The sequence below is a fragment of the Eschrichtius robustus genome, chromosome 14 (genome assembly GCF_028021215.1).
Source record: "Eschrichtius robustus isolate mEscRob2 chromosome 14, mEscRob2.pri, whole genome shotgun sequence".
Classification (NCBI taxonomy): Eukaryota; Metazoa; Chordata; class Mammalia; order Artiodactyla; family Eschrichtiidae; genus Eschrichtius; species Eschrichtius robustus.
The window spans coordinates 7273807-7293738 of record NC_090837.1 but is presented as its reverse complement, the minus strand read 5'-3'; the positions used below and the strand labels follow the sequence as shown (position 1 = coordinate 7293738).

The window sequence follows — 19932 nt, the reverse complement described above, 5'->3', positions numbered from 1 at the left end:
TGCTCTCTCTGGTCCTTATGGACATTTGAGTTTGCTACGTGTGTATTACTGGGTGGAGACGGTGTAAAGACCAAGGCTCTGGAGCTTACAGCCCGTTGCAGTGGACACGTTCGCAGACAATCCAGAGAGGAAAGCGGCGCGCAGTCGCCCTCTTCCCTGGGGCATCACGGAGACTAGGGATGCTGCGGGCGCGGCGAAAGGACAGCGATGAGAGAGGGCATAGCTGCGGCAAAGGACCCGCGGGCTCCGGGACTGGCGCCAGGCTGGAGAGCAGGTCTCTCGTCTGGGAGCTCCGCCTGGAGCCCCAGCTCGCCTCTCCGGGAGGTCAGTGCGTCAGACTCAGTTTCTTGGGCTGTCCCAGAGACGGAACTTGGGGCTTCAGAACTAAAGGCAGCAGCGCCTTGCTTCGCGGTCGGACAGCCTCCCAGAGCACTGTCCCGGGCCGGAAGTCGCCCAGCCGCCGCTTCCTCACGCGAAGGCGTGGTGCGGGGTTGGCGGTCCGGCCGGATGGGCGGTTGAGGAGGGAGCGGAGCAGCCGCGGGGACTTTCTTTCAGGCGGCGAGGCCGCGGAGGGCGCGGGGTGGAGGTACGAGCGCGCGGGAAGGAATGAAGGACGCACCTGGCAGCTGAGGATCGTGGCCGTTTCTAGAGGCGCCCGAGCCGCGTGCGCAGGCGTGGAGCGTCCGGGCGGGGGCGGGGGCGGGCCCTTAAAGGGGCCGCAGCGGAGGATCCGGGAGTCCGCGGAGAACCCGGGGTACCCAGGGGTGGGGGTGGGTGAGGATCGTGCGGTTGCACGGACCCCCTCAGTATCCCTGCTCCGGGTGGTGACCAGGCCCCGAGTAGAGCCGCCCTCGGAACCCAGTCTGTGGGCCGGCCCTGTGATCAATCCCCAGTTTAAGCGCGTCTCCCCGTCTCCAGCCCGCGGCGCTATGGCTCACGTCGGCTCTCGCAAGCGCTCGAGGAGTCGCAGCCGGTCCCGGGGGCGAGGGTCGGAAAAGAAAAGGAAGAAGAGCAGTAAGGACGCCCCGAGAAGCTGCTCGGCTTCTAGATCCCAAAGCCGCAAGGCCAGCACCACCTCCTCTGGGGCGGAGGGTGAGAACCAGAGGGAATGGGAAAGGGGTGAGGGAACTTCATGGAGGAAGTTGCAGGCAGCTGGGCGGGCTTCTCCGGACTGGCTGTGGGGAAATTGCGGTGAGCGCTCTTCAAAGGGACACAGAGTGTAGATCCTGGATATCTGGGTTGAAAGACGCTCAGAATCCGGGGGCTGGGCCAGCCCATTGAGTACGGAGTGAAGGGAGCACTTCATCATATTTTTGGTGCAGCTGGGTTTGAGATATGGAGGCTGGCCGCCCTGCTCCTGGGCAGTGACTGCGCAGCCCAGAAAGCGCCTCTCTACAGGGTGCAGAGCCCTCCTCTAGAAAGCCCTGCCGGGAGGGTCTCACCCTTCTGTAGTCAGCCTAAGCCTGCTACGGGCCAGAGCAAGGGGACGAAGGTTTACTTCTTCGCCTCCTGGCCTTCCAGCCTCACCTTCTCCCTGCGTCACAGAGAGAAGCAAACACAAGGCCCGGAGGAGACCACGATCCAGCTCCTCCTCCTCTTCTTCCCGTTCTTCCAGCGGCTCTTCCTCCTCGTCCTCCTCCTCTTCCTCCAGCGATGGCCGGAAGAAGCGGGGGAAGCACAAGGACAAGAAGAGGAAGAAAAGGAAGAAAAGGAAGAAGAAGCTGAAGAAGAGAGACAAGGATAAGGCCAAGGTGCGGCAGACAGAGGCTGTGCCCGGACCCTCGCTGGACCAGTGGCACAGAGCAGCCGAGCAGGAAGAGGGTGGCCCAGGTACAGTGCTGCCGGTGTGCAAGGCGGGGAGGTCCCCTCCCTGAGGCCCCCACTCCTGAGCCCCCCCCCCCGCCACCTCCCTGCCATCTTACCTTCCAGTCCTGACGGACGAGCAGAAGTCCCGCATCCAGGCCATGAAGCCCATGACCAAGGAGGAGTGGGATGCCCGGCAGAGCGTCATCCGCAAGGTGGTGGACCCGGAGACAGGACGCACCAGGTGGGCAGCCGGGCCCCACAGCTGCATCTGGGCGCCCTGGTCCCAGACCGGCACTCTCAGGAGGAGCGGTGGTGGCTGCTTCTGCTGCTCTAAAAGGACCGAGGATGAGGGAGAAAAAGGAGTCACTCGTTGATGGGACTTCTCAGGCCACTGCTGCCCATCCCTCAGAGCAGGCGACTGCAGGGGCTGGAAGGGCCTTGGGGGGGGTCTTCAAAGAGCCGCTGTTGGCTGGTCCGATGGCAGAGCCCACCGGGCTGCCCTCATCCCTGTCCCAAGGGTGGGAGGGAGGGGTGGGAGCGGCCAGGCTCTGGCTGCTCAAGATGGTGGGGGCCTGGAGGCCTGGCGCCCCTCTGCTGGATGCTTCTGGTTCTGTTGCTCTGGCCTCTAACTTAGAGGCTCAGCCTCTTTCCCCTCCTCCTCTAGGCTCATTAAGGGAGACGGTGAGGTCTTAGAGGAAATCGTAACCAAGGAACGACACAGAGAGATCAACAAGGTGGGTGTCGATCCCTTGCCCAGGCCCACCCCCAGCTCTGCTTCTGATGTGTCCCCTCCTGTGTGCTTTCTTCCCCAGCAGGCCACCCGAGGGGATGGTCTGGCCTTCCAGATGCGAGCAGGGCTGCTGCCCTGAGGGCCCCACTGGCCAAGGCCTGCACACAGTGTTGGTGGCACAGCCTGAAGGCTGGCCTCAGGGTGGGCAGCAGGGAGCCCGTCGGATGCTGCTTGTCTCTCTCCTGCAGACCGGCCTCTGGCCCAGCCTCCTGTCAGATGCAGGGGGTGGAGGTCAGGGTCACTGGCCTAATTGGCTCCCCTAACTCCTGAAAGAGTGCAGCTTCCCAGATATTAAAGGTACCCTGGTTGGAAACTTCTTCTGTGCTGTTGCTTTTTGTGCTGAGGGGGGGAGAAGAGTGCAGCCTGACTTCCAGGGGAAAAATAAGGACTCCAGAAGCTTTTGGGGAAAGCACAGGCCACGTCAGCCACCTTTGCCCTCCTCACCCTCAGATGAGGTCCTGCCTGGACCAGACCCAGGGCCCCCACCTCCAGCTGAATCCCAGACCCTTGGCTCTTAAACTGGATTTGCTCAGGCTTGGAGGGAGGCTGCTGCCCTCGCCGCTTATGCCACAGACGACCGCAGTTGAGAACCCTGGTGGCCCGGGAGGAATCCTGGCCCGGCTCACCGGCTGTGTCCTCTGTGAAGTAGAGGCTGAGAGTACCCACCTCCCTGACCGGGTTGCTGTGAGGCCCAACTGAGTTCATGCCTGGGAAAGGGCTGGAAGGGGCTAGAAGGGGGCCCAGCGTAGGTAAGACCCCCGTGTCTTGCTATTACTGTGAGCGTAGCTGACACTGTGTACTGGGAAGGACAGCCTCTCCCCTCACAGGACAGGCAGGGCCCCCATCCCGGCCCCCGCCCCCGCACCCCCCCCCCCCCCCCCGCCCCCTCTGGTTGCCGGCGCAGTACTGAGACCCAGAAGGAAGCCTTCCTGCTTCTTTAATTGGTGTAACAGACAACGACACAGTACACAGAGCACACTCAGGCCTGATGGAGCAGGGACAGCAAGGGCGGGCGGGGGCAAGTCAGGACACCACTCACATTCGGTCCAGACAGACAGACGGGGGGCCGAGACATGAAGACTGCGACGTGGTGGGCGGGCGGGCAGGCAGCTCAGACTGAGCTAGGAAGGGGGCGTGGGGTCTCTGCTGAGTCCCTCTTTAGAAATCAAAGAGAAGGCAGGTGGGGGGATCTGGGGGGTGCGGGCTGAGGCTCAGTCCTGGGGGCTTGGGGGTGGGAGTGGGACTAAGGCTTCTACTCTAACAGGCCTGGGGTGGGGTGGCAGTCAGCAAGGCCTGCTTCACCCTTTGGTTACGACTGGTCGGGCCTGAGCCCTGCAGCTCAGCACCCAATGCTGTAAACATTTTTGGTATTTTTAAAGGACTCTGTCCTCCCTCTCTTAGTTTCTGAAAAACTGGTGCTTCTTTAAGAGGATAATGTGCCGAAAGGAATCTTCAGGGAGGCCAGGAAGCAGACCTGGATAGAGAAGAGAGACGTCAACGGGGAGGCTGGGCTGCCCACCTCACCATCTATGGCTGAGGGCCGCTGGGAGAGGCCCGGGGACTATTGCTGTTGTCCTTGGCATGGCTGGCGGCTGGGCAGGCAGGCGGGGAGCTCGGAGCTGTGGGGGAGCAGCCCACTGGGAGAGGCCGAGCCCACTGCCCACCCGGCCTCCTGGGGCCAGGCGGCCTCCCAGCCTTTATTGCAGGCGGGCTGAGACTCTTCCAGGTGCTCCTCCGGGTGGCTGCTCACCAGGCGACAGGCGAGCTGGGGTGAGGTGGGACTGACAGGAGGCGGCACTGGCCATGGGGCCCCTCGTCGGGGCTGTGATTGTCGGGCCAAGCGATTCCCACTGGGAGCAAGGGGTTAGATATTGCACTTTCACTGCAACAGTTACATTAAAACTTGGTCCATAAAATAGTCGTCGCTTTATACATAACGCCTGAAACAACAACAAAAAGCTACATCTTAAATATGAATAAACCCTGAAGGTCCCATCCCTCCAGACATTTTTCTCTGCACAAAATAAATAGCTTTCACTCTGTACAGACCCACTTTTGCAGAACATTTACACGACCCTTTGGCTGTACATATCTACACACGGGAAAATGTTAACATCCGTCTGTGCGCCTCCCCGTCCCAGCCCACGAGGCCCTGAGGCCGTATCCAGGTTGGCAGCAGCTTCTCACAGAAGGAGCCTGGTCGCTGGATGGCTGGCTGGGGCCCGGCAGGCTCCCCCGTCTCAGAGAAGGTGGAGGAGCAGCAGAGGGGCTGCCCGGGGCTGAGCCACAGCTGAGACTGCGGTCGGTTCCGGGGAGGGAGGACTGATGCTCAGACCCAGCGCACAGGACAGCGCAGTCCTTACCAGGTGGGAAATGAAGTCGTGGCTGCCTGCCCTGAAGCTAACTAAGCGAGTTGTGGCTTCTTAGATTCGGCATCGAAACGGAATTGGTGTTAAAAAAAACCTAAGTGTGTGCCCCACTCACCCCAGAGTAGAAATTCAGTGGAATTAACAGGGGTCAGGCGAGGCAGGGAGCCCACGCCCCGCTGCCTGGGCAGGGGACAGGGCCCTGGGACCCAGAACCAGGCTGGACTCCGTCACAGTGCTGGGCGTTTTCACGTGGAGGGGCTGCGTTTGGTACTGAAAGAGTTAAGAAAAGGAAGCAGCCAAGGATTGCTCATTTAAAAAAACCTCATAGAAATCAGATTGGAGGAGTAGAAAGGTGTAGAAACGTGGAAGGGGGGGCCGAGGCGTGGGGCCTTGGCTGACGGCCGGCGAGGAGCGGAGGAAGTAGGCCCGGCCGGTCCCGGCCCCGCAGCCCGAGGCGAGGCTTCTCAGGAGCCACCCACCTCGGCTTCACCGGCCTGGCGGCCTGGGCTCTGCCTGGGGCTGAGAAGACGCCAGGCCCTCGGCTGGAAGGGGCTCCCGGTGGGGCAGCTAGAAGGGGTTGGGGGTCCAGGGCTGCCATGGGCTGGCGGGCCAGGTGGAGCTGCGGAAATTACCATATGGCCTTTCTCTCCTACTTGTACAAGAATTCTCTGCCCTGGAGCCTTCTGTGTGGCGATGGGTCCTGGATCAGCAAACGCTGAATTTTCACGCACGTCAACGGATCTGTAGCCATAGGAGATGGTGATGGGTCTCCACCCTTAAACTTCAGTGCAAAACCAGTGAGGTCGAGCAGTTGAGTAACTCGAGTTAACAAGAAGCAGGATGTCCCCTGTTGGAGCTGCTACCAAGTGGGAGGGGACTTGGGGGTCGGGGCGAGCTAGTGGATGGGAGGTGCCCAGGCCTGGCATCAGGGTGCTGGGCGGTCAACGCAGGGCAAGCGTCCGGGCGTGCCTTCCCGGCCAGTCCACGTTGGGGGGTCCTGGTCCCTCTGTCATCCTCGGGCTGGTCGTCCTGCCAGCTTCCACGACAAGCTGGAACCCCGCAGACCCTAACACGTGAGGCAGGGCTGGGAGGGCTGTGTGTGGCGCGGCCCCGTGTCCTCCGCCGGGCCCTGGGACAAGCTGGGCCCCAGCCGACTGTCTGTGCCCAGGCCAGGCCTCCTGGCAGGGCGGGCCGCCCCGGCCTAGCACCATGGAGACCACAGCGCCTTGCTCCTGGAGCCCTACTTGGGGCCCGCAGCTGCCCCCGGCTCGGGCCGGCCGGCCATGGCGCGGCCCCAGCAGCCGGCCGCCACGCTCATGCTACGCTGTCCCCGCTGCTCGCCGTCCGCCTGGCTCTGCGTCCGCTCGTGCCGGTGGCCGGGCCCGCTGGGCTGGGCCGAGATGGTGCGGAGCAGGTGGTTCCGGGAGCGCAGGAAGTCGCCCTGGCCGGGCAGGCCGAAGCTGCCCTTGCGCAGCGCCATGCGGGTGGCCGCGTTGCGGGCCGGCCGCGCCCGGTGGTTGTACTTGAGCTGGGCCAGGTGGGCCGCGTAGCCGTCGGTGATGAACTGCGGGGGAGGGAGAGCAACGCGGAGCACGGCTGTCAGGGGGCGGGGCTCCCGGGGCTGCCCGCCCGCCCACGCAGCCGCCAGGACGCGTCCGCTCACCTGGCACTGCTGCTGCAGCTTCTTGGTGGGCCGGCCCACGATGTAGATCTGCATGGGGGACAGGCTGATGGAGCTGTAGACCGCCACGTCCTTGGTGGAGCCGTAGGCCGCGTGCACGCGCAGGTGCAGCTGTGGGCAAGACGGGCGTGGGCGCGGGCTCGGCCCTTCCGCCCGTCCCCACCCAACTCCCTTCTAGCCGGGACCCACCTCAGAGATGAGCAGCTTCAGGAAGTTGGCCTTGTGCCTCAGCGGGTCGTGCACCAGGCCGTCACAGAAGGACACCACGCCGTGAGGGAAGTTGTGCTGGGCCAGCCATGCCACCACCCGCTGCTTCTGCATGTCAGGCCGGCCCGTCACATAGATGATGAGGTAGCCCAGGTCCTGCCAGTGCCTGGGGGCGAGGGGCAGGCCTGGGTGTCCCACGGACGCACTGTCCTCCCTCCTGGGCCGCCCAGCCAGTCCCCACGGGGGCCACTAAAGAGCGCCTCTCGGGTCAGGCGCCGACAGCAGCAGCAGCAGCAGCCAGACTGGCTGCAGCGCGGGGCTCACGGTCCCCACCCCCACCCCCTGCAGCAGGTGTGACTGGTCTCTTTAGAAGCAGCCCCGCTCCCCAGCTAAGGGAACTGAGGCATCAACAGCAAGAGGTTACAGCTGGGAAGCGTGACCAGGCCGCGGGGTCCCTGCCCCACATCCCCGCTCTGGCACCCAGGGCCCTCCGCCGCCTGGCCGCGGAGCTGCCTGCCTCCGAGCCCCCCCCCCCCCCCCCCGCTGCTGCTCGGAGCGCTCACCGCACCACGTCCACGGCCCCAGCCCGCACTTTGGGGTCGCTGCCCATGATGGACACGCTGGCGGCGAAGGAGCCGTCGATGCTGAAGACCACGAACTCCGTGCCCTTGGGCAGCACGGTGATGTAGCTGTCGGCAAACGTGTGGTCTCCCCTGGGAGGGGGCAGCTCATCAGAACCCACCAGGGCTCCTTCCTCCCGCCCTGGACGAGGCTGACCCGGCCTGCTCACTCCTCGGAGCTCATACCTGACCACCATCTTGACGGGGTAGACACCCACGCCCAGGCGGTGGGTCTCGGGGATGGTGTAGGAGACGCGCCCGCTGCTGTTGGTCACCAGCGTGTCCAGGTACAGCCACTCACCCGAGGGCGGCTGCATCATGATGTGCACGTCCACCTGGAGCCGGGAGGGCTGGTCACGGCTGGGCCGCGCCCTTGGCCTCCCCACCCCCACTTCCCACCCCCCAGCCAGAGGGAGGCGAGGTGGGGGGGCTCCCGCGGGCTCCCTGTGTCTTCACCTTCTCCCCGGTCAGGGTGACCATGTCCAGGGGCCCATACATGAACCGGCCTGTCAGGACCTGCGGGCCATCCTCGTTGGCGACCGCGTCATTGATCCGGTGATTGGCCGTCACATTCTGGGGGGAGGAGGAGCAAAGCTGGGTCAGGGCTGGGGATGGAGGGGCGGCTGGGGCCTCCTGGGCTCAGCTCAAGCTTCCCATGGGCCTGGGGGGTGAGTACGGGTGCAAAGCTCAATGACCCAGCTCAGCCACTGAGCTACATGGCCTTGGCGCTGGTCCCCATCTGTAAATGGGGTAACAGCTCCAACCCCAGACTGTGAGGATTAAGTAAGACAGCACACTTCTCTGTGACTCAGTTTTCTCATCTGTAAAATGGGGTCTGCTCACGAGGATTCAATAGGACGACAGCTGTGGGGCCTGGGCACTCAGAGGACCCCTCACCCGCAGCTTCACGTGGGTCCTCTTGCGCTGCCACTTCTCTCTCGGCTTTGACGGAGTGAACACCGAGACCTCCTTGCCGTCCAGTTCCAAGATGCTGGAGTTGTCGTGCCTCATGACCTGGGAGGGGACACAGAGGGAGGCCATGGGGCAGGCTCAAGCCTGGGGCTTCCTGTTCTAGAGGGGAGAGGCCAGCGGCCCTAGGGGCCATGCTACCCCTGGGAGGGTTTGCGGGGGGGACACTATTTAACCCCACTGCAGTCTGCTCTCTGGCCCGTGAAGGTGCACATCCATTCACCCCATCTCAGCATCCCCACGGCTTCCTCCATCCTGCTGGCTGTGGCGTCTGCTGGGGCCAGAAAGTGGGGCTCCCCACCGTCCTCATCTATGAAATGGGGCCACCTCAGCAGCGGTGTCAGTCGGGCCTCCTGAGAGGTGCAGGTGTGCCCGGCAGTGGGACCCTGGGTACCTGTCTCAGCAGGAAGGAGACCACATCCGTGGACTCCCAGTAGCTGGCGTGGAAGAGGTGGGGCAGGGCCACGGTGGGGAAGGCCGTCAGGGCGTCGGGGCAGTACAGGGCGTAGTCGATCCGCTTCTGACCCCACCACTTCGCAGCAACTGCCAAGAGGAGGGGCTGTGACTGCGCTGGGCCCCAGGGGCTCACCTGGCCCCTCAGGCCGGGCTCAGCCCAGAGGCAAGACCCTCCTCAGACCAGAGAGAAGGGCTGCAACCAAAGCAAGTCTCCTTCTCCCAGACTCGGCGACAGGGGAGCAGCAAGCAGCCAGGGCGCCCGAGGAGGGGGAGGTGGGGGACTGCGGCTCAGCCAGGAGGATGTGGAGTTACAGGGGGAGGGGACAAGCCCAGTCTGGAGGCAGGACTCCCTGTCCCTGGTCCTGTCGACCCCCTGCCCTGGGCCTTATCACTGCCCTCTCCAGGCTTCTCCTGGACCCCGTCTGCCCCCGCAGGCCTCAAGGCTGTGAAAGGCTTTGCAGAGATGGAGTCACGATTCCTGGGCCCCAAGGCAAGGCCCGCTGTCCTCAGCACCTGGCAGGCAGGGTGTGAAGTGAGGGCCTTCAGTCTACGGAGCCTGCGTGTGAAGCTGGCTCCCCCTCCGGGCTGGGGGACCGCCCCAGGTTTGCAAAAGCCTCCCCGGTGGCTGCACGCAGGAGGTGCACCTGGTTAGGCTCGGGGTGGCCCTGATCTCCGCCTGCAGCCTGCATGACGGGCAACCCCCAGTCCTCACCCGGCCTCCATCCAGCCGCCCCCCCACCGCCCCCCGCTGCTCCTGCTTCCTCCCTGGAAGTCTGGGTGCTCCCAGACCAAGCCGCCAGCTCCCCGCTAGGCCTCAGCGGGGCCCGGGGGTGAGGCATGCCTGGAAACAGAGCGTGACCCCAGTTAGAGGAGGCGGACGTGTGTGCATGGAGGGCCCGTGATGCCCGGGACCTTCTCTGATGTCTAAGTCGGGGAGGCGGGGGCCCTCCCCAGGCTGGGGCTCGCCTGCTGGCCCGGGGCGGTGGGAGGTAGCGGGGGAGGGCAAGCAGGGACGGGCACCTGACGCTGGGGCTGTGGCTGAGCGGCGCACAGGCTCAGCCCTGCTGGGGCCACCACTGCCCCAACGGGCCAGGAGGACACCCACGCCGGCCTTAGCCCCGGACCCCTGCTCTGACAGGCAGCCTGGGAGCCAGTCAAGTGGCAGGGGGCCGCTGGCCCCAGGGGAGCGGGGGCGGGGGTGACCCGGACTCTGCTTCCAGCTGCTGAGAAGCTTCTGAGATGGGCAGGAGCGAAGGAAGCCGTGGGTGACTCTGCCCCCTGGGGCGGCAGGAGGGGCTGGCACAGGAGACCTCGCCTCCCTGGCTCCCCTTGGCCACCGCTGCAGCTTCTCCAGAAATGGGCCCCCCAGCTTTCTCCTTCAAGGAGCACCTGCCCCCCTGGGGCTAGGACCCCTCCTCCCAGACCCATCACTCCCCAGCTGAGACAGCACCGCCAATCTCCCACCACCTGGACTTGCCCCCCCATGCCCTGCCCCAGGGCCACCCCTTTCAACGCTCCTTCCTTCCAGAGTCCTCTATGGACACAGGGGCTGGATCACCCTTTGCTGCGGGGCCGTCCTGGGCACCGTACGGTGTTGAGCAGCACACCTGGTCTCTACCCACCAGATGCCAGTGGCGCCCACCCCAGTTGCCTCCAGACGCTGCAAACTGTCCTCTGGGGGACAGGCACAGTGGCCACCGTTGAGACTGGCTGCGACAGGGCAGAGCCCCCTTGCTGTGACGGGGAGGGCAGGCCCTGGCACTGCTGCACTCACTCTGGGCAATGCTGGACGCCGTGTAGCTCTCAGCCATGCCTGACACCTGGCTGGCGATGCTGATCTCGCTGGCCCGGCGGAAACCTCGGGCAGTGGGGGCTGTGCCGGGCGAGGAGGGGGCCGCGTGCTCTTGGAAGACCGCGTTGTGGGCCTGGAGTGCATCTGCTGCAGGCGGACAGGGACCAGAGACCGCGGGTAAGGAGGCCTCGCCCAGCCCGGCCCTCCAGCCCCCGAGCAGTGGGAGGGGGCGTCCAGCATGTGCCGGGGCTGGGGCGGCTGGAGCGGCCGCTGTGCCAGGCAAGGCCGACACGTCCAGCTGCAGAGGAGCAGGGGCATCTGAGCAAAGCTGGCAGAGTGGATGGGCCCAAGCGTGCCAGGGCCCGCCTGCTCAGGGCCCAGAGCTGAGGCAGAGAGAAGGGAGCGCTGGGGCAGGGGTGGACAGACGGACCAATACAGACACAGTGGGCAGGGAGGCAAGGCGGCCGGGCTCATGCCCCACACCGGCCACCCTTCCAGCCCAGCCTTCTTGGCCTCTGGGGCTCGGCCTGGCCTGACCCACAGCCCGCGGCAGCTGGGTTTGGGGGCGCTAACAACAGGCGCCTGGGGCAGCCTCCCAGGGATGCCCAGCGCTGAGGACTGAGAATGAGGCAACACCCCTGCACATCCCTCACACACGGGCCACATCGAGCCAGCCCCGAATGGGCATCTGGGGGCAACGGCAGGTGCTGAGGGCTCGAGCCGGGCTCACCTGGGCCCAGCCTGAGAACGGGGCTCGGCTACAGGACCCACATCTAGCCGGGGTGCAGGAGATGCCTGGACCTCCTCAGGGAGAGGGAGTGGGGCCCTGAGAATCCAACCCCTCGCCAGGACCGAAGTCTTCTCCTGGGGGTCAGGTGGGTCCCAGCGGGCTCAAGCCCTCACCCCAACTCCTGCTGCTAGCCTCACAAACGGGGGAGAGAACCCTCGGACTGACACCTGTGCTGGGTGACCCTGAGACGGCTGCTCCCCTCTCTGGGCTCCTGTGCCTCCTCTGCTTTGGGTCCCCTCCCTGCTCTGCCCGGTGTCCAGAGAGGGGGCACCAAGCCTGCTCCCGGGGACCTGTCCTGCCCGGTCTCTGCTCCTCGCCACCACAGTTCCACAAATTCCGGGTGGCCAAGGAGGGCATGGGGGTCCCTGAGGACCAGCGGTCAGCCGGCGAAGCAGACTCCACCACGAGCAGGGGAGTTACACACACTCAGCAGAGCCTGGGCTGGGGCGGGGCCCGTCTTGCCAGGTGAGTGCGGGAACGGGGATACTGGTCTCCAGGAAGCCATCCCTGTGAGGGAGGGGGACCAGGGGGCCGCCCTCCAGGACCAGCTGGGGGTTTCTCTGCACGGTCTGGACTGGAGGTATATGGGGAGAGAAGAGGGGACACAAGAACAGACACTTGTGTGCACGTGACACAGACACGTGCCGCTCCTCAAGAGCCAGGACATGACAGGACTGGGACACGGGGGCAGGTGGGACGGGCCCTTCCCGGGGGGCGAGAGTGGGCCACGGGCAACCCTCTCTCATGTTCCTGCACCCTAGCTTCAGGCTAGGTGACCTGGAGGCTCTGGAGCTGCCTGCCATGGGGCTCCCTTCACAGGGCAGGACAATGCCCGGGACTCAGCCAGGGGCCCTCAGGTCCTCAGCTCTGCCTTGGCGGGGCGGTGGGGAGGGGAGCGAGGTGCCCAGCTGTGTGTGTGTGTGTGTGTGTGTGTGTGTGTGTGTGTGTGTGTGTTGGGGGGGGAGGGGGGGAGGCCCTGGCCTGTGAGGCGGTCTCCCTCCTACCTCCCTTGGGTGGGTGGGGCTCATGCATCCGCACCTACACCAGGTGTCCCGCTTCCAAGGTGTTCAGTGCAGGCCGCCCCTCCCCGCACGGCAGGGCCAGCCCCGGCCTGGGGCACCCAAGGAGAGGGGACAAGTCCCACCCTCCCCCAGGGCCGGGGGCCCATGGGGCTCTCACCCAGCAGCGTCGAGCAGCCGTCCCCCAGCGGGTAGCGCTGGTAGCGGGGGATGCTGAGAGGCGGCAGGGCGTGGAATCGCCGCTCCAGCAGCGGCTCCAGGCGCGAGGCCGACGGGTCGGCGGGGTGGAACAGGTTGTAGACTTGCTGGCAGGCGGGCCGCAGCTGGAAAACTGGGGGTTGGGGGCGGGGGGAGTCGCAGAGCCTGGAGCTAGCTCCGCCCTCAGGAGGCGGGGCCTACAGCAGGTTGGGATTGGGTGGAGTGCGACGGGACGGGGTTGGGGATACAGAGAAACCCGAAAGTGTGTCTCTATCAATTTTGGGATTCTGTTTGGGCCACTGTCCCTTTATTAACCAAATTTGTTTTAATTGAAAAAGTTATAATGACGGTGGTTAAAAAAATTTCTTTTTAAGTACAGAACTATACATGATAAAAGACATATAACGGAGGGTTCCCTTTCTCCCCAGAGCCCCGGGGCTCCCGCCCCACCTGCAACTTTTGGGAGCCTCACGCGCATGCGCGGCCCGAGCCGGGTGGAGCCGTCCTCCGCGATTAGAAATGTCTCTAGGCTGTGCGATGGGGCTGTGCTTTCGAACATCTCATAGTTGATGGGAAGATCACGTGAATGTCATTATAAACTATCAGTAACATATATCTCACTTTAAAAAATACATACAAATAGGAACATAATCTATGCTTTTTGAACATAATCTATGCTTTTTCTTCATTTAACACAATAAATGGGAGCCTTTCGTATCAGCACTCTAGTTCCTCCCCATTCTTTTTAACTGCGGCGGGGTATTCCATTGTATGGCTGTGCCGCAATTGATTTAACCAGCCCGCATCCCGTTTAGGTTGGTTCTGGTTTTTCACCATTACAGATGACGTTGCCCTAACATCAGTGTCTCTTGAGTCTGTGCACTCATACCGAAGCCACTGTTTACTTGCTCTTGGGCAAGTGTCTACGCCTGCCTCTCTGAGCCTCAGTTTCCCGCTGGGGCCGCTGCACAGCTCCTGTAGGATGGCAGGTCTCCCTGGACCGCACTCGTTGATCCCGGGGTCACTGGGCAGGGGCTGCTGCTCTGACGGCCGCTTAGCCCGTCACACAGGGAGGTTCCGCCTCCCTGTGTGTGTAGCCATGAGGAGGAACCTGGAGCGGCGTGGCTGTGGTCCCTCCGGGGCTGGGAGGCCACCCGATCGAGGAGACTTTGGGGGTGCCTGGCTTCACATCTCTTCCTTATGGGAAGACCTTGGGCCTGGGAGACTGGGTCTGGCCCCATCTGATCCTGGGGCAGCCCCTTCTATCTCTGGACCTCAGCTCCCAGAGGTGCCTTGGAGATTAAACGAAACAGCGTGTTGGGAAATGGGGCCAGAGACTGAGCTGCTGAAGCTGGAGCAAAGGAGAGCAATGGGCCCTTGGTGGGGGGTGCAGAAAAGAGGAGGAAGGGGCCTGGGATGTGGCCGTGGCCTCATGACAGGGGTCCACTGAGACCTTCTGCCCAGCTCATGCCCGCCGTCCCCCCGCCCTGCCTCACTCCTCCCCTGCAGGGACTCTCACCATCCAGGGAGGGGATGACGGTCTTCCTCAAGGCCAGGACCAGCCCCAGCGGGCACCCGAAGAGGAAGAGGTCAGCGATCTCAAAGTCGAACTTGCCCACGGCCCCTGCGCCGTCCAGCATGGTGGAGCTGCTTGAGCGGCGGGAGCTGGGCTCATTCCTCAGCACGCTGGCGTGGAGGCTGCAGATGCGGGGGGACAAATGAGGTCACACCACGGCCCTTCTCGGGGCTGGCCTGTCCTTAGCCTCCTGAAAGAGGCTCCTCAGGGGTCATCAGGCCCAAACGAGGCTTGGCCCCTGTGTGGTCCTGTGAGTGCAGCTGTCCGGCACCTGCTGGGACACCTCCGGTGACAGCAGGTCCCAACCTCTCTAGGGAGCCCACTGCCTTTGGGACAGCCCTGACCGGGATCACGCCGCCCCTGGTCAGTTCTGCCCCCTGATTCTGCCATCCCCACTTCCAGCCCTGGTCAATCTGTTCCCTCTGACTCAAGATGGCCCAAGGCGTGTCCAAGACCACAGCTGTACCCAACAAGCGCCTTCTCGTGGCTGAAGAGCCGTGGCCCAGTCTGGGGATCCCAGGACGAGGGCCGGGGGGCCTCCAGCACCCTCACGTTGGCCGTCGGCACGATCTGGTCCATGTCCTCACTTCTGAGCCGTCCCTCAGAGTCCCCTCCTCCCCTGGCGGGGGGCCTCGCTACCCACCTGGACAGAAAGGCCTGGTGCTGCTGGATGGTGTCCAGCTCATAGGTGGACGAGTCACTCCTCTTGCGGGGCAGCTGCTGTCTGGGGTCCTCAGCGCCGTTGCTTCGGGGAATGTCGATGTTGCTGCGGCTCAGGTGCCGGCTGCTCTCCAGGTTGCCACCGTGTGCCGCATTGACCGTCGTGCCCGGGGACAGCAGGTCAGTGTCCTGGAACGGCCCCATGCAGGCTCACTGCCCGGTGGCCACTGGCCTGGCCCCCTCTTCAGTGTCCTGGAAGCCGTGTCTGCCCTCCTGACTCCAGGCCCACTGGCCACTGCTCAGCGGCCTCTCACCCAAGCCAGGGAGGGAAAAGCCCTGTCCCTCTGTGCCCCACGGTCCCCCCCAGCCTTCACGCCTGGCCTGGCCTGCCCATGTGGGCCTTGCTCATCTCCCACAGATCCCGCTGCCTCGCCCGGCCTGCCAGGCCATTTGCTGCTCTGCGGCAGAGGGACCTTGGGTCCTCTCTCCTACTGGGCAGCTCAGAGGATCCACCCCCCAGGACCAGAGCCTGCTCCCCACGGTGCAGACCCTGCTTCACCGCCTGCTGAAGCTGCCGTGCTCCTAGGTTGAGCCGCGGCGCAGCTCTTCACCTGTCCCAGGCACCCACCCCCTGCCTTTGGGCACCTGCGTTAGCAGCCTCTGCCCTTCCCTTTTTCTGCAGGCCTCTGGGATGTTTGGAGCCAGGGGGTGACAGTCCCCATCCTGGAGGTCCCCTGCTCCGGGGGCTGCGGGAAGCCAGTACCTGCACACTGGCCACACTGCCCCGGCGGCTGCTGCTCTGACTCTCAGACGCCGTCTGGTTGCTGCAGCATAAGGCATCGTACGCCAGGATGCCCCCGACGCAGTCCCCGATCAGGCAGACCTGGAGGGGGAGAGGCTCAGGGGCCTGAGAGCCCACCCTGCTTGCTGGAGGGCTGGCTGGGGAGAGCCCTGGCCTGGAGGACCAGGCCAGCCCACCCTGCAGGGTTTCTGTCTTCCCTTCCCCCACCCCACAACTCACCTGCCCGTTGAAGGTCACGCCCTCCTGGGACTTGATGAAGTCCCCGTAGGCGAGGTTGGCCCGCTGAATCACTGTGGCAACGGCCTCCTGGTAGTGGGGCGAGGAGGTTGCCAGCAGGGGCAGGGCGGCCAAGGGGATGTGGTCCTGGCTGCTGGACAGACAGCCTTCGTCGTGGCTGTAGGGGCTGAGGCTGGGGGCGGGAGACCGGTCAGGAGAGAGCAGGTGGCCTCAGCTCAGCCCAGTGGGCCCCTCTTCCCTGACCCGAGCATCAGAGCAGGAGCTGCCTGACACCCTGAGAGCCTCAGCCCTGACTTGGCAAACCTCGTGGGGATGCTTCCAGGCCAGGCATGGGGAACAGGGCTGGGGAGTAAGGCCAGTACGTCAGAGGCAGGTCAGCATCCCCACATTACAGATGCAGAAACTGAGGCTCAGCTCTGGGCCCCGGCCCCTCCAGGACTCTAGGCTCAGCCATCTGCCTAGGTTTTGCCGCCTCCCGGCAGAATAAGCTAGACGGCGGGTTTGGATGTCGGCACTGTGGTCCCAGTACTGCGGGGGGAGGGGGTGTCTCCTGACCCTCAGGGCCAGGGGAGGGGCAGGTGGCAGCGAGCCTGGGCACTCACTCGGAGACGAGGGCGAAGGCAGCGGAGCAGATGGGCGGGCAGGGCACCAGGCGGATGGCCAGGTGGCCCAGGGCGCTGGGGTAGTGCACGCGCATGACGGTGTCGAACACGGTGGCGATGGTGTTGGTGTCGCCCTGCTTGGAGCCGGGGTCCCCGGCGCCCGTGTCCAGGATGGTGCCTCCGTGCAGCAGCAGCAGCAGCACGTGGATCTTGGAGGGCGGCACGGCCAGCGGCGGGCTGACCTCATCCTGTGCGGGTGGGTGGGGGTGGTGGTGAACTCCCTGGGGACTCGGCTCCTGGCCGAAGCTTCTGTCCTGCTGGGCGGACGCTTGTGGCGGCCCAGTCACTCCCTCTGAGACCCCATCTCAGTTCCCCTGCTCCGGGGCCTGGTGCCCCTCCCCCGGGGAGGCCCAGCTGCTTCTTCCCCTCCCCTCTGTGTTCAGCCCTGCTCCCTGCCGGCCTGACCGGGGCACAGAGGACACGGAGGGAGAGGGTCTCTTCCTTCCAAAGCACAACTCCACCTCCCATCTGCGGGCCCAGGCAGGGGCTTCTGGGCTTCCAGCCTTGGGGGGCAGGCAGAGGCTCAGCCTCGTGCAGGCCTTTGGGGCCTGCCTGCCCTCCGTGTGTCTGTGTCCAGACGTCGGTCTGTCACAGGCTCTCTTTTTTTTTAAATTTATTTTATTTATTTATTTTTGGCCACGCTGGGTCTTCGTTGCTGTGCACAGGCTTTTCTCTGGTTGCCGCGAGCAGGGGCTACGCACGCAGGCTTCGTTGCTCCGCGGCATGTGGGATCCTCCCGGACCAGGGCTCGAACCCGTGTCCCCTGCATTGGCAGGTGGATTCTTAACCACTGCGCCACCAGGGAAGCCCTCACAGGCTCTCTTAAGAGGGGCTGGGGGGGGACTTCCCTGGCGGTCCAGTGGTTGAGAATCCGCCTTCCACTGCAGGGGATGCAGGTTCGATCCCTGGTTGGGGAACTAAGATCCCACATGCTGCGGGGCAACTAAGCCCACGCCACAACTAGAGAGAAGCCTGTGCACCACACCGAAGACCCAATGCAGCCAAAAAACAAAACAAAACAAACCAAAACAAAAAAATTCTGAGGCAAGCAATTAAAGAAAAAAAAAAGAAAAAGAGGGGCGGTGGGGGTCAGGGATTCAGATTCAGCTTGGCCGCTCAGCCAGCAGCTCTGAGCTCTCCCTCCATCTACATGGGCCCTTGCCCGCTGCCCCAGGCCCATGGCCCCCAGGCCCTGCCATTCCCAGACTCTAAGACCAAGGTCCTCGAGAGCAGAGATGTCCCAGAGGTGGCAGAACCCCAGCATCTTAGAGTGGGGAGGGCAACGCAGGTGTGTCTATCTGAACCCCCCTCATTTGTGAGGAGTCATGCCCCCACTTCTCGCTGGTCAGCCCTGCTTATGAAGTCCAAGTGAGACTTGCACACATCCACCATGGGAATGGAACTGTTCTATCTAGAGACGAGGTGGCCCAGAGAGGACAAGGGACTTGTCTAATATCACACAGCGTGTCAGTACCAAGCTGGACCGGAACCCAGAGCTCCTGCCACCAGCTCAGTGCTCTTCTGCTACCCCAGGCTGTAGCCCCATCCCCAGGGGCCTCTCCCCATCTCTGGCTTCTGGTGTGGGAGGCCAGGGCCAGGGCCCAAGAGAGCCACAGGTGAGTACTTGCTTTTCCCATATTATGTCAGGGGCTGAGGGGGGCGGGGAAGGGAGCTGAAGAGAGGGGCCTGTCCCTAAGGAACTCAGGAGCAGAACAAGGGGCTGAAGCCATCTGGAGGGTCCATGGGGGGTCAGCTGGCCCTGAACTGGGCCACCGGATGGCAGGAGGTGGGGCAGCAGCAGGACCCAAGTGTCAATACAGAGCCCAAGAGCGGGCTGGGCAGTGTGGGCACTGAACCCAGGGACTGGCGAGGCCACCGGGAACGGGTCGGGCTGGGCTGGGAGCCTCTGAGCAGCAGAGGGCTTTGGGCGGGAGGAAGGCTGGTGGGTGGTACCGGGCCTGGGGTGGAGGCAAGGCTGGGCTGCCTCAGTCCCCAAGAGGGGGCTGGTCATCGGCCGGTCGTGGGCCACAGGGCCTGGGCAGGAATGAACTCACGGCCCAAGGCAGGGCGGGGTCACTGGCTGCCCAGACCACAGGCCAGGACAGAAGCACCAGATGGTCCCAAAGACTGATCAACACAGCCAGGCGAGAGGCTCGTGGAAGGCACGTCTCACAGCACCCTCCCTGTCACCCAGACACGGCCCCTAGTCACCTGGGACGCGCAGGGCAGGGCTGGGCAGTGCGGGGCTGAGAGAATCCTGCCTGTGCCTGGCTGCTGGGACCCAGCGCTGGAGGCTGGGGACTCTTCAGGGACCCAGGAGGGCGGTCCGAGACACAGCTTTCCTCCCATTCAAACTGCTTTCTACAGGGGCACACCCTGCCTGAGACTCGAACCCCAGTGGGAACAGAGCCACTGGGAGGCGGGGCCTGGGAGCCAGCTCTGGAGAGCCAGGGGTCCCCACCAGTGACTAGGTAAAGCCGTCCTCCTTCCTCGAGCCTGGGAGAAGAGCCTCCGGTTTGGGGACCGTTGCCAGCAAAGGGATCTGACTCTGGATGGCGGTGTCCCAGAACCAGTGCTGGGTCCAAATGCACATCCCCAGGACGATCCAGAGCCCGAGGCCCCTTCTGCCCCTCCTGCGGGGCCGTCAGAGCTGTGTGCGCCGAAGGCAAGGAGGGGGCTCCGTTTACTTTATCGCCATTAACCGGCAATTGGGAATCAATTCCCCTCGTCCCAGTTACCCTTCTAGAGAAGCCCGCTTCGACCTCAGACCTCAAAGAGAACCCCAAGAGGAGGAGGGCGGTGCGGATGCACCCCCTCCCCGGTCCAAACTCCCCACGGGTCCTGAGTCCCCAGAGGTGCCGTCTCCACCTTGGGCAGCTAGAGGCCAGAGCAATGAGGTGACCGCAGCGTGTGACAGCGCCACTCCGCCCCGGCTCCTGCCCCAGTGCAAACAGCTCTGACCGCCCACAGGTGGAGGAGGAGAAGAGGCGTGAGCTCCATGCAAAGAACCCCCGAAGCGGACATAAGCGCTCTACCAAGACAGCTTTATTGGACACTGAGAGCTTTTCCCACCCCTGGCGGGGCGGCCACAGCCGGCCACATCACTTCTGCCTAGATGACTTTTGCTTCCTCCCCTTCTATCTTTTTTCCTTCAGACACTTCAGACAAGCTGAGCACAAGGTGAAGATCTTATTTTTGATCTGGAATTTACAAGTTTCTCATTTGCTTTCCAAAGGTGGAGCGGGGTCAAGGCCTTCCTCGGGGGAGCTGTCTGCAGTCCCTACTGGTTCTCCGGGAC

General features: G+C 63.9%; 2 protein-coding genes across 11 annotated transcripts in view; one reads left to right on the top strand and one right to left on the bottom strand.

The window, feature by feature from the left end:
- The first annotated feature begins 76 nt into the window (after window positions 1–76).
- ARL6IP4 (ARF like GTPase 6 interacting protein 4) lies at window positions 77–2797 on the top strand. 6 transcript variants are annotated; one of them, XM_068562616.1, is made up of 6 exons: window positions 495–586; window positions 919–1092; window positions 1546–1830; window positions 1930–2047; window positions 2471–2540; window positions 2619–2797. In XM_068562616.1, exons 2-6 carry the CDS (start codon window positions 930–932, stop codon window positions 2673–2675), a joined length of 693 nt encoding a protein of 230 aa, XP_068418717.1. In that variant the 5' UTR covers window positions 495–586; window positions 919–929; the 3' UTR covers window positions 2676–2797. The 6 variants fall into 6 exon arrangements, with proteins under 6 accessions (XP_068418715.1, XP_068418714.1, XP_068418717.1 ...); XM_068562615.1 differs by having other exon boundaries at window positions 1522–1830; XM_068562617.1 differs by lacking the exon at window positions 495–586 and adding an exon at window positions 733–754 and having other exon boundaries at window positions 1522–1830.
- A 720-nt stretch (window positions 2798–3517) lies between these two features.
- The window catches only part of PITPNM2 (phosphatidylinositol transfer protein membrane associated 2), a 143317-nt gene continuing 126902 nt past the window's right edge, over window positions 3518–19932 (bottom strand). For 2 of the 5 annotated variants that reach the window (XM_068562489.1, XM_068562490.1), the window contains exons 10-24: window positions 16575–16822; window positions 15955–16144; window positions 15697–15816; window positions 14917–15122; window positions 14217–14395; window positions 12660–12830; window positions 10673–10837; window positions 8837–8985; window positions 8371–8487; window positions 7930–8046; window positions 7660–7808; window positions 7417–7566; window positions 6836–7019; window positions 6629–6757; window positions 3518–6529 (exon numbers count right to left, since the gene is read on the bottom strand). In XM_068562489.1, the coding sequence (XP_068418590.1) occupies window positions 6206–6529; window positions 6629–6757; window positions 6836–7019; window positions 7417–7566; window positions 7660–7808; window positions 7930–8046; window positions 8371–8487; window positions 8837–8985; window positions 10673–10837; window positions 12660–12830; window positions 14217–14395; window positions 14917–15122; window positions 15697–15816; window positions 15955–16144; window positions 16575–16822 (2598 nt within the window). In that variant the 3' untranslated portion in view covers window positions 3518–6205. The other 3 variants (XM_068562492.1, XM_068562493.1, XM_068562494.1) reach the window with 3 other exon arrangements.

Coding starts and splice junctions, on each gene's coding strand:
- ARL6IP4 (XM_068562613.1), top strand. CDS start 180: ATGCTGCGGGCGCGGCGAAAGGACAGCGATGAGAGAGGGCATAGCTGC. Junction 587..1,615: donor GCGGAGGGCGCGGGGTGGAG/GTACGAGCGCGC, acceptor CCGTTCTTCCAG/CGGCTCTTCCTCCTCGTCCT. Junction 1,831..1,929: donor GCAGGAAGAGGGTGGCCCAG/GTACAGTGCTGC, acceptor CTTACCTTCCAG/TCCTGACGGACGAGCAGAAG.